This window comes from Oncorhynchus kisutch, linkage group LG4 (assembly GCF_002021735.2).
Source record: "Oncorhynchus kisutch isolate 150728-3 linkage group LG4, Okis_V2, whole genome shotgun sequence".
Taxonomy (NCBI): Eukaryota; Metazoa; Chordata; class Actinopteri; order Salmoniformes; family Salmonidae; genus Oncorhynchus; species Oncorhynchus kisutch.
Window position 1 is genome coordinate 27,675,692 of NC_034177.2, and position 13,094 is coordinate 27,688,785.

The 13,094-nt window shown below is 39.9% G+C and overlaps 1 protein-coding gene and 1 long non-coding RNA gene across 3 annotated transcripts in view; both read right to left on the reverse strand.

Moving 5' to 3' along the window:
* ranbp10 (RAN binding protein 10) overlaps positions 1–12,880 on the reverse strand; it is a 31,717-nt gene extending 18,837 nt beyond the window's left edge. The window contains exon 1 of one of the 2 annotated variants that reach the window (XM_020480687.2): positions 12,356–12,880. In XM_020480687.2, coding sequence (XP_020336276.2) covers positions 12,356–12,554 — 199 coding nt within the window. In that variant the 5' untranslated portion in view covers positions 12,555–12,880. The remainder of the gene's footprint in view (positions 1–12,355) is intronic. The other variant, XM_031822751.1, reaches the window with a different exon arrangement.
* LOC116373980 (uncharacterized) lies at positions 6,160–7,143 on the reverse strand. The gene is made up of 2 exons (XR_004209697.1): positions 6,960–7,143; positions 6,160–6,722 (listed from the first exon to the last, which is right to left on the reverse strand). It is a non-coding gene; the product is annotated as an uncharacterized LOC116373980 (long non-coding RNA).
* Positions 12,881–13,094: the final 214 nt, after the last annotated feature.

Consider the following 13,094-nt stretch of genomic DNA (forward strand, 5'->3'; position numbering starts at 1 on the left):
CACGCCTCCTGAGTCGGACTAGAAGTCGACTCCGAATACCTCTTCTCCGCCGGTGGAATTTTGGATCAGCCTCTGGAATCAGTTCAATTGCCCTGGGGGTACGATCGTAATGCTGGTGAGTTACCACCGATATCCAAAAGTTATTTCCGGCTGTATGTAATAACACAACAAATATTCTGGGCTAATAATGTAAGAACACAACAAAATACTGCAAAGGAGCTAGAAGCAGAGCTGCCCTATCTGTTGGCGCCATCTTGGATTTAGGCGAGAAAGAATTTTTATTTTTTTTGCTGGCTATCCAACAAATCAGGAGAGGTAGCTTTTGGTTGCAATGTTGTGTAACAGTCATATAAATCTAAGTACTTGGTTACAAAATGTGTTGTTAGAGCACAACACAAGCCTACTCAAACATTATAGGCTACATAGCTATTAAAATGTGCTCCATTTGGTTGCTTAGGGAAAAATATGATGTCCGTTTATAGAGCAAATCGTTTAGGTTTACTCTTCCATGTTTTTACTGGTTAGGCTATATTTGTTTTGATACCGCTGATGGACTCTTTCCAAGGCTTCCAGTCCAGAGTCAAAAGATCTCCCTCATGGTCAAGGCAGTGGTTAATAGAAAAATGTACAGCAGAACTACCCACGACAGACAAAAAAACATGCCTAAGGAAACTAATAAAAAAACAAATTAAATTATATAAATAAATATGCCAGTGTTAGCAAACACTGCATCACAGCTTCACATAGAGAGACTGGGGGGAAACCACAATCTAGTGATGTCACACAATCCGGTGATGTCACCTCCGACTGAACATGCATGATTGGTTCTTCAGAAGACAATAAACCCTCTCTCTGTGCAAACATTGCAATCAGCTTAAAGGAATCACAGGGCATGGTTAAAGAGTCAGCCATGTGTCCTATGGGCTCTATAATTACCCAATAGCACATAAGACCTTGGCATGAAATAGAAACCCTTCAGAAAGCACATACAGGCTAAATCACACAAAGAAGCAAGTACAAAGGCCAATCACTTACCATATGTGTCTATGGTACACTAATCTCATTCCTATACCACCACTTCATTAAACACACTGATGAATTACATACAACGCCCGTTCTGCCAGTCACATTCTGTTAAAGGTCCCCAAAGCACACATCCCCGGGTCGCTCCTCTTCTCAGTTCGCTGCAGCTAGCAACTGGAACAAACTGCAACAAACACTCAAACTGGAGAATTTTATCTCAATCTCTTCATTCAAAGACTCAATCATAGACACTCTTACTGACAGTTGTAGCTGCTTTGTGTGATGTATTGTTGTCTCTACTAGAGGTCGACCGATTATGATTTTTCAACGCCGATACCGATTATTGGGGCCCCAAAAAACCCGATACCGATTAATCGGCCAATTTTTTTAAATGTATTTGTAATAATGACAATTACAACAATACTGAATGAACATCCAATATTATCCAATATTGAAAAGTTCTTCACAAAACACAGTAGCTTCTGGGGGGAGGGCAATTCCACTGTGACGGAATTACGCTTGGACTTTTTACTTAACAATGTATGCCAAACAAACATGTAGTTCAATAAACTCAAGGTGTCATAGCTGACACCCGATTCTTTCTGCAGACATCTTTTAATCATATTTCGGGGGCCGATATTTAAGAGGTTTTCATTCATTTATTTATTTTTAAAATGTGGTCGCATAAAACAAACTGAGGGAGATTACCGTAATTCTGTTACGAAACTTCGCATCTGCACAGTTCTTCCAATAAATGTGTTTTTGTGATATGTTCTTTGTAAATTGTAGTCCTTAGGCATAGGATTTGGTGGTTTGTTAAACTTCAAAATCAAACGGTGAAGTGGATTTACATCTGGTAACGAAATTACGGAAATGGAATTACAACATACGTCCCCGGAGCAGTACTATACAGAAATGCATAATTATAGATATGAATGTCATTCTCTTCATAGTGATGTATCCTGAATAGGTACACAAAAGGTATAAATATGCAATATCCCTTTTTCACATAAGTGCGTATTATTCTACACACTGGCCCCCAAACAAGAACAAATTTAGTTAGTCCGGACCAGACTAAATCTGAAACAAATCATAGATTACTATTTTTCACAAGTTTGGACATCACAGTAGAGCACAGTACAGTAGATACAGTATGTACAGTACAATAAAGTAAATTATACTGTACTCGTGTGCTCTACTGTACTGAACTCTACTTTTCATTACTTAACTGGACTGTTCTGTTCTCGATTATTGAATATTATGGGAATATTGAAGACTCATGTTAAAAGGAACCACCAGCTTTCATATGTTCTCATGTTCTGAGCAAGGAACTGAAACGTTAGCTTTCTTACATAGCACATATTGCACTTTTACTTTCCAACACTTTGTTTTTGCATTATTTAAACCAAATTGAACATGTTTCATTATTTACTTGAGGCTAAATTGATTTTATTGATGTATTATATGAAGTTAAAATAAGTGTTCATTCAGTATTGTTGTAATTGTCATTATTACAACAATTAAAAAAAAAAAAAATGTATTGTCCCATTAATCGGTATCGGCTTTTTTGGTCATCCAATAATCGGTATCGCGGTGAAAAATCATAGTAACTCGACCTCTAATTGATATTAATTAGCAGGGGTCTTTACTGCAACAGCATTGTGTTTGGATTTTAAGACTGTTTCTGGTAGATGTTGTCTAAGACTTTTCCATCTGTTTGACCACAAATCAAAGCCTTTGCTTATTCCTAATTTTTAGGATGGAAAAATTGTTGGAAAAACACACACACGTTGGAGTCATTAAAACTCATTTCTCAACCACTCCACAAATTTCTTGTTAACAAACTATAGTTTTGGCAAGTCGGTTACAACATATACTTTGTGCATGACACAGTGGGTCAGAAGTTTACATACACTAAATTGACTATGCCTTTAAACAGCTTAGAAAATTCCAGAAAATGATGTCATGGATTTAGAAGCTTCTGATAGGCTAATTGACATCATTTGAGTCAATTAGAGGTGTACCTGTGGAAGTATTTCAAGGCCTAGCTTCAAAATCAGTGCCTCTTTGCTTGACATGGGAAAACCAAAAGAAATCAGCAAAGACCTCAGAAAGAAAATTGTAGACCTCCACAGTCTGGTTCATCCTTGGGAGCAATGTCCAAATGCCTGAAGGTACCACGTTAATCTGTACAAACAATAGTACGCAAGTATAAACACCATGGGACCACGCAGCCATCATACCGTTCAGGAAGGAGACGAATTCTGTCTCCTAGAGATGAACGTACTTTGGTGCGAAAAGTGCAAATCAATCCCAGAAAAACATCAAAGGACCTTGTGAAGATGCTGGAGGAAACAAGTGCAAAATATCTATATCCACAGTAAAACAAGTACAATATCGACAAACTAAAAGACGGCTGAGCAAGGAAGAAGCCAATGCTCCAATACCGCCATAAAAAAAGCCAGACTACAGTTTGCAACTGCACATGGGGACAAAGATCGTTGTTTTTGGAGTAATGTCCTCTGGTCTGATGAAACAAAAATAGAACTGTTTGGCCATAATGACCATCGATATGTTTGGAGGAAAAAAGGGGAGGCTTGCAAGCCGAAGAACACCATCCCAACCATGAAGCACGGGGGTGGCAGCGTCTTGTTGTGGGGGTGCTTTGCTGCAGGAGGGACTGGTGCACTTCACAAAATAGATGGCATCATGAGGGTGGAAAATGATGAGATGTTGCTTCAATAGATCCACAAGACATCAATCAGGAAGTTAAAGCTTGGTTGCAAATGGGTCTTCCAAATGGACAATGACACCAAGCATACTTCCAAAGTTGCAAAATGGCTTAAGGACAACAAAATCAAGGTATTGGAGTGGCCATCACAAAGCCCTGACCTCAATCCTATAGAAAAAGTGTGTGCGAGCAAGGAGGCCTACAAGCCTGACTCATTTACACCAGCTCAGTCAGGAAGAATGGGCCAAAATTCACCCAACTTATAGTGGGAAGCTTGTGGAAAGCTACCCGAAACATTTGACCCAAGTTAAACAATTTAATGCTACCAAATACGAATTGAGTGCATGTAAACTTCTGACCCACTGGGAATGTGATGAATGAAATAAAAGCTGAAATAAATCACTCTACTATTATTCTGACATTTCACATTCTTAAAATAAAGTGGTGATCCTAACTGACCTAAAACAGGGAATTTTTACTAGGATTAAATGTCTGGAATTGTGAAAAACTGAGTTTAAATGTGTACGTAAGGTGTGCGTAAATATATATACACACACGCCTTAATCTCTAAAAAATATAAGGGGAAAAAATAATTTGACAGGCATAACTTCACATTGGCTCTCATGGGTCCTTTTTAGATATGCGGGAGTAACAAGCCTATAACTTTAGATGCCTTGAGAAACAACATAATTTCCCCACATCCGACTGTACTGTAGTCCCACAATCCCTTTACACGACCACTCATGTAAAACAGCCTAAATAACAAAACTGTTTTTTTTTTGCCACTAACGGGATTTTACCAGTCACGAATTATCATGAAATCCTTATTACCTTCAAGACCAGACAAAAACAGACCAAAGCAATGTACCTAGGCCTAAATCCAGCACCCCCACCACAGCCACCTAATAATGCGTGTCCAATCCCTTTAAGAGAATTGCACAAGTAGGCTACTCTTTCTGTAGATTCAAGAGTTAGGCCTATGTTAATACCGGGGCATTACACTGACCTTACAATTGTCTCTCAATGAGGTGTGATTTTGTTTCCTTTATATTCAAATGTAAAATAGGAGGTGCTTACATTTGTTCTGTTTTACTGCATGTACAAGTGGGTAACCTGTATGAGTGAGAGGTGTGAAATGGAAAGTGGGGTCATGGCCAGGGATCAGCCATTATTGACCACAACCCTGGAGCAATTAGGGTTAAGTGCCTTGCTCAAGGGCAGATCAACAGAGTTTCGCCCTTGTCGGACACAGGGATTCAAACTAGCAACCATTCAGTTACTGGCCCAACGTGCTAACGGCTAGGCTAACTACAGAGACTGTGGACCTATAATAACTCAGTCTGATGATTCATAGCACTGTTGTGGGATTAGATTTGACAGTTGACTAAACATGTAGAATGATGTTAGACACTTTCTATGATTACACAACAAGCATTATCCCAGCTAACAATTCTAGGGAGAGAGAACGTTTTTGTAATGTTACCCGTGATGTTTGAGTGTCCAGTTTTCTGAGGGGTAGGAGAATATTCCATCAACGTCGCAAACATACATTGGACAAAGTTGCCATGTTCTTAGAATATATACGATATTAATGTTCTAGACACATTTCATGCAAGAACATTGCTGTGCATCAGTTGTCAGTACTTTGCCTGATGGTCCCAAAGAAACGTTCTCCCTCCCAAAAACATTGTTCATCATTACACATCACACCTGGTTACTGTTGCCAAGCCCATTAAGGCCCTGATTGGTGAACCCCTGATCCATTCACAGCTCCTTTTGTCTGTTTACAAGGTCAGGGATACTCTCACACACAGCGCTTTTAACATAGTGTTTTTAACATTAATGATTACATTATGCATGTTCATTTACACAGCAATAATAATTGAACATGTCTACAACTAAAATTTGAACTCAACCTCTTGGTTCATGGAATTCAGATCTTCCTGTTATGCCACCATGTCAGTGTCAGTTAATTTGACCATCCTCTCATCACTGATTTGATTGACTTATTTCTACAATTGAAGAGCTTTCTGTATAGTTGTCTAATGTTGGTGGGGAATGTTAACCTGCTTTTAATGATACTCCTGAATCACTATGATCAATAAAAGTTTATCTTGAGTGTACTTTTAACAGAGCTGAGATTTACAAAGTGCATTAACTATATTGCTTACACCTTTCAAGTCATTTCAGATCTACACAAGTGCCTAGGGAGGAGGGTTTAGAGTTTCTTCTGGACAAGGCCTAACTATACTTGCACAATAAATACATGGCCTAGAGATATCCGTTATTGGTGCAGTGGTTAGAATGTTCGTCATTAGTGCTGGTGGCCTGGGTTCGAGACTTGCTCGGCGAGTCACCCTGATTTATTTGTGACTCTGCGTTAGTGTTATAAAAGACAATATGTTCAGCATTGTATGCATTGATCAGACATTTATTGGATATTTTACAATAGACCATTGCCGAAATACTGATCAACATGAACACTCATTATAAATAAAGGTGAGAAATAAATGGTGAGATATCATTTGACATTAAAAAAGAGGAATTGAGCCATAAGCCTAATATAGGCACCTACAGTCTGCAGGACACATTGATTCGTAAAATGTGTAACACTACACTCCCATCCTAAAGCTTGAAAAAACAACAATACAAAGTAACACAATGTGATATTGTTTCACGTAAAAGGGAATTACTTAGGCTTTAAGAAATACAACAAACTACAGAGATTGATGGGGGAGGGGAGCGGGAGAGGAGGGGGACCCATGTATCCAGCTTCAATCAAGCAGGCTTCAGTAACCCCCAAGATTGAAGCTGGAGACAAATCCAGCTATGGCCACCTCCTTGTCAGGCGTTTCACACGGGGCAGACACAGGTCCTGGGATGGACAGCTTGCACAGCTTCCCCACATACGGCGCTGGATCATGGGTGACCTCGTTGAAGAGGAGATCCAGGAGCCTGTCTACGTAGCCTGTAATGTTTTTGAAAAGGGAAATGTTTAATTTCCTTTTATTTACTGTTCTGAGTTAATGCTATCAATTCATTGATGTAGTGATCTACTCATTCTAGTTTTTGAAGTACTCAATTTTAAATATGCAAAATTTGGTCATGAACTGTTTTGTGAAACTTTTCAATGTTTGTATTTGGAATTTTTGTGTGCCTGAAATGCTCAATTGATGCAGATTTGAAATGAATAACTATGACTTACAGTATGTTGGGTCTGTCTTCACAGCATTGCCTTGGGAAAGCTGATTTTGTATCACAGCATTCCTGCTGTGGTGGTTGCCTGGGAAGCTGTGCAGACTAGAGGTCGACCGATTAATCGGAATGGCCGATTAATTAGGGCCAATTTCAAGTTTCCATAACAATCGGAAATGGGTATTTTTGGACACCGATTTGGCCGTTTTTTTTTTTTTACACGTTTATTTAACTAGATAAGTCAGTTAAGAATACATTCTTATTTTCAATGACGGCCTAGGAACGGTGGGTGAACTGCCTTGTACAGGGGAAGAACGACAGATTTTTATCTTGTCAGTTCAGGGATTCAATCTTGCAACCTTACGGTTAACTAGTCCAACGCCCTAACCACCTGCCTCTCATTGCACTCCATGAGGAGCCTGCCTGTTACGCGAACACAGTAAGAAGCCAAGGTAAGTTGCGAGCTAGCATTAAACTTATCTTGTAAAAAAACAATCAATCAATCATAATCACTAGTTATAACTACACATGGTTGATGATATTACTAGTTTATCTAGCGTGTCTGGCGTTGCATATAAATCGATGCAGTGCGCATTCGAGAAAAGGACTGTCGTTGCTCCAACGTGTACCTAAACATAAACATCAATGCCTTTCTTAAAATCAATACACAAGTATATATTTTTAAACCTGCATATTTAGCTAAAAGAAAGGTTAGCAGCCAATATTAACCAGGTGAAATGGCTTGCTAGTTAGCGGGGGTACGCGCTCATAGCGTTTCAAATGTCACTCACTCAGACTTGGAGTGGTTGTTCCCCTTGCTCTGCATGGGTAACGCTGCTTCGAGGGTGGCTGTTGTCGATGTGTTCCTGGTTCGAGCCCAGGTAGCGGTGAGGAGAGGGACGGAAGCTATACTGTTACACTGGCAATACTAAATTGCCTATAAGAACATCCAATAGTCGAAGGTACAGTGGGGCAAAAAAGTATTTAGTCAGCCACCAATTGTGCAAGTTCTCCCACTTAAAAAGATGAGGCCTGTCATTTTCATCATAGGTACACTTCAACTGTGACAGACAAAATGAGGGGGGAAAAAAAAAAATCTAGAAAATCACATTGTATGATTTGTAATTTATTTATTTGCAAATTATGGTGGAAAATAAGTATTTGGTCAATAACAAAAGTTTCTCAATACTTTGTTATATACCCTTTGTTGGCAATGACAGAGGTCAAATGTTTTCTGTCAGTCTTCACAAGGTTTTCACACACTGTTGCTGGTATTTTGGCCCATTCTCCATGCAAATCTCCTCTAGAGCAGTGATGTTTTGGGGCTGTTGTTGGGCAACACAGATGTTCAACTCCCTCCAAAAATGTTCTATGGGGTTGAGATCTGGAGACTGGCTAGGCCACTCCAGGACCTTGAAATGCTTCTTACGAAGCCACTCCTTTGTTGCCCGGGCGGTGTGTTTGGGATCATTGTCATGCTGAAAGACCCAGCCACGTTTCATCTTCAATGCCCTTGCTGATGGAAGGAGGTTCTCTGTCAAAATCTCACGATACATGGCCCCATTCATTCTTTCCCTTACACGGATCAGTCGTCCTGGTCCCTTTGCAGAAAAACACCCCCATGCTTCACAGTCGGTATGGTGTTCTTTGGATGCAACTCAGCATTCTTTGTCCTCCAAACACGACGAGTTGACTTTTTACCAAAAAGTTACATTTTGGTTTCATCTGACCATATGACATTCTCCCAATCTTCTTCTGGATCATCCAAATGCTCTCTAGCAAACTTCAGACGGGCCTGGACATGTACTGGCTTAAGCAGGTGGACACGTCTGGCACTACAGGATTTGAGTCCCTGGCGGCATAGTGTGTTACTGATGGTAGGCTTTGTTACTTTGGTCCCAGCTCTCTGCAGGTCATTCACTAGGTCCCCCCGTGTGGTTCTGGGATTTTTGCTCACCGTTCTTGTGATCATTTTGACCCCACGGGGTGAGATCTTGCGTGGAGCCCCAGATCGAGGGAGATTATCAGTGGTCTATGTCTTCCATTTCCTAATAATTGCTCCCACAGTTGATTTCTTCAAACCAAGATGCTTACCTATTGCAGATTCAGTCTTCCCAGCCTGGTGCAGGTCTACAATTTTGTTTCTGGTGTCCTTTGACAGCTCTTTGGTCTTGGCCAAAGTGGAGTTTGGAGTGTGGCTGTTTGAGGTTGTGGACAGGTGTCTTTTATACTGATAACAAGTTCAAACAGGTGCCATTGATACAGGTAACGAGTGGAGGACAGAGGAGCCTCTTAAAGAAGTTACAGGTCTGTGAGAGCCATAAATCTTGCTTGTTTGTAGGTGACCAAATTCTTATTTCCCACCATATTTTGCAAATAAATTCATTAAAAATCCTACAATGTGATTTTCTGGATTTTTTCCCCTCATTTTGTCTGTCATAGTTGAAGTGTACCTATGATGAAAATTACAGGCCTCTCATCTTTTTAAGTGGGAGAACTTGCACAATTGGTGGCTGACTAAATACTTTTTTGCCCCACCGTATATGAAATACAAATGGTATAGGAGGGAAATAGTGCTATAATAACTACAACCTAAAACTTCTTACCTGGGAATATTGAAGACTCATGTTAAAAAGGAACCACCAGCTTTCATATGTTCTGAGCAAGGAACTTAAATGTTAGCTTTCTTACATGGCACATATTGCACTTTTACTTTCTTCTCCAACACTTTGGTTTTGCATTATTTAAACCAAATTGAACATGTTTCATTATTTATTTGAGGCTACATTGATTTTATTGATGTATTATATTAAGTTAAAATAAGTGTTAATTCAGTATTGTTGTAATTGTCATTATTACAACTAAAAAATAATAATAAAATCGGCCGATTAAGCGATATCTGCTTTTTTTGGTCCTCCAATAATCGGTATCGGCGTTGAAAAATCATAATCAGTCGACCTCTCGTGCAGACAGAGTAAAATGTCTATCCTTCCAGCTTGATGATAGTGTAAAGACAAAAGGAGATGGAAAGTTAAATACCCCCCCCAAAAAAATGATGATTAGCTCCAATGACACAAGCTACATCAACTGTAAGACAACAACCCACACAATGGAATGGTAAAATATGATTTTCAGGAGTAAATGACAAATACTATGTACACCACAACTCCTTTTGTGAACAATATTCCTTCGTGCCAGCTGTGTGCTGGCAGTTCTCTGACTTAATGTAGGGGGCTTAGAGATGGAAGAACAAAAACCATATAGTGATTATCAGGTGTTACAGAAAATATATCGTTCACAAGTCAAATAAGCCACAGTTGCATTATCTAATGCTAGCCCCGCGATCCCCCAAAATGTTGGCTACCATATCAGACTTATTAAACTCTGATACTTACATTATGGTCAGCGCTTGCAAGATCCCCTGTCAATAATGGTACAGCATCCATCTTCAGGATTAGCATCCTGGCAAGACCCATCGAATGTTCTCCTCAATTGATAAAGCATCTTTACTTGAAATGTGCACTGCACACGCATGACATGATCGTAATTTTCGGTGCAGCCTGTCCACCCGAAATTAAAAGGTAAATTTTACACTATGGCATCCAGTCACAACAAACACAGTGTGCTTTTGCCGGCATGATGTAAGTGGCTTGCTAGCTAACAGTCACACCACAGATTTAAGGTTACCAGTATCTTTGATAGTATGTTCTGCTTGATCTAGTTTACAGTTTTGTAAACAAAGTTAAAGTAATGCGTAGGCGCACATGTGATGAAGGTTTTAAGGCGATACATATTTAAAATGACAAGACACTACCATTGGTGTGTAACATTTCCGGCTTTATGTGACGTTGGTAGAGGCCCGATGAAAATCCTTGGTAATGCCTGCCTCCTGAATTCAAGTGTTTGACATGGGGGGAGGGGACCAGTAACTTTATGATCAGATTTTATTCATGTACCAGCAACAGTAATTTTTAATACTTGGGCCACCCTACTTGGAACTGGTTTCATCCAAATATCAAATTTAATGAAAACCCTGATTACCACTATTCGGGACCGTGAATATCTTATGTTCTGAGAACATGGCACCACGTTCCATGCATGTTTGGGAGTTGATTCTCCTAACCCACAGAACTGGACACATGAATGTTCTTGCAACATTCCCATGAAACGTGTATAGAACATTAATGTGCAGAGTTCTGAGAACATGGTAACCACATTCTGGGAAAATTATATTTCACATTAAGGGAATGGTCTCTTGGAAACATTCCTTGTTAGCTGGGAGTAGCATGACGACGTCTAGCTTGATGGATAGCTGTCAAGTCCTACTTTTGATTTTGTGCAGAATAGTTAAATAACTATCTGAACCAATTGTATGTGTTACACCCCTCCCTTGGGCTATGGTCTGCATCCCAACAAGTTGTTTATGGTCAAATATGTCAAACTACCCGCATAAATACCATCTGATCTATGTGCAGATATTTTACGCACAACAAATGCGTCAAGGCCTCCTCCCTTGCAGCAAAGTGTAGCTGCTGGCTGAGTTTGAAATGGCAGACGCTGTTGTTGTTCTTTTCTGCATAAAGGACTCAATGGAATCCTTATAGCGTAATGCTCACCAACTGGTTCCAGAATGAATAATGATTCAGAATTATATTCCAACAGAACGTTTCCATGAACTAGCAAGCCAACAAAATGCAATATTTCCCTGTTCTGGACTGTCTGGTGCTCATTTGATCACAAAATACAAGCAAATTGTTAACGACTAGTCGTGGGTTATGGCAACTGTGTGAAGGAGAATTGTTTTTATATTAGCTAACGCCAGGGTTAAGTATTAGCTAGCCAGTACATTTACATTGCTAGCTAGCTACTTATTTATAACGTTACAACTAAGTAGCTAATATTTAGCTACTGTATTGGGCTAACAACGATGGTGTGCAATTAGCATTATCTTGCATAACGTTAGTTAGTTAGTTAGCTAGCTGTCATTAGCGAGCTAACATTAGCTCGCTTACTAGCCAAGTTTGCTAGCGAGCTAACTGTGCGTCGCTTGTTATTACTAACGTAAATTGTGGTATTGCTAGCTAGGTAAAATGTCGATTATCGTGATCAAATAGGGGTAACCAAGTTATGGTAAAGCAATAATAAAACTAACGTTAAACAAAGAGACCGTGGAGTTGAACGTTAGTGAAATAAATAGATATGCTTCAATACTGTCATGGTTAGCGAGTTCACTGTCAACCATTTGGGCATTCCGCTCTCCTCTGAAACAAAGCAGAGAGAGGTAGAGGCAGCTCAAACTAGATCGGGGAGATTGCATACAGACTCGACGCAAACCCTCCGGAGTGTCTTAAGTAAATGACAGACATTGGGGTACGAAATGTTATACTAGTTGTCACATCTGTATACCTTTGTAATGTACCCGCAGATTGTTCTGCGAGAGTCCGATGTAGCTGTATTTATCCTTGGGGCTCCAAGATCGGGGTAAGGGGGTCTCTTCCTCATTCACGGCCGGGTAGAGCCGCTTCAATCGCTCATTTAGCTCGTGCTCTTGGTAATTAAAAGCAGGATCTCCCAACAGCATGCTCCCCGCTCCAAGCTCTGCCATTTTCGGCTAGAGATGTTTTATTTTTGCTTGTTTTCTACTCTCCTATATCAATCCGCTGACAGAGGGAGAGAAACACTGAGATAGACAGAGATGATAGCAATGGTGTGATATCCACGGATAACCAAAGCTCTCTACAGTAGCACTGACAGTGGAGTGTGGGTACTGTAGTTGAATACAGGACTATCCACTAGCAAGATTTTCAGAATCGACTACAGAACCCCCGCTCTCCCCTCTTTGGTTTATTTTTTCCGCTTGAGTCCGTGAAAAGGAAGCTAGGAAATGTAGTTTGAGTGGTTGTATGCGGTCAAGACATGTTGAGCTCCCCAGTCTTATCATAGCAGATAATGAGACATTTTTTAAATTGAAATTCCTCATTAATATTTACATACTGGCATACATTCAGTACGTGTTTGTGTCTCGAATGGGTCTTAAACCTTATAATCCAGATTTCTAAACGCAATGTTTGTGGATAATGTTTGCCAGTCTGTCAGACAGCTGCATTATTTAAATTCGAAATCATTGAGATGATTCTGAAACTGG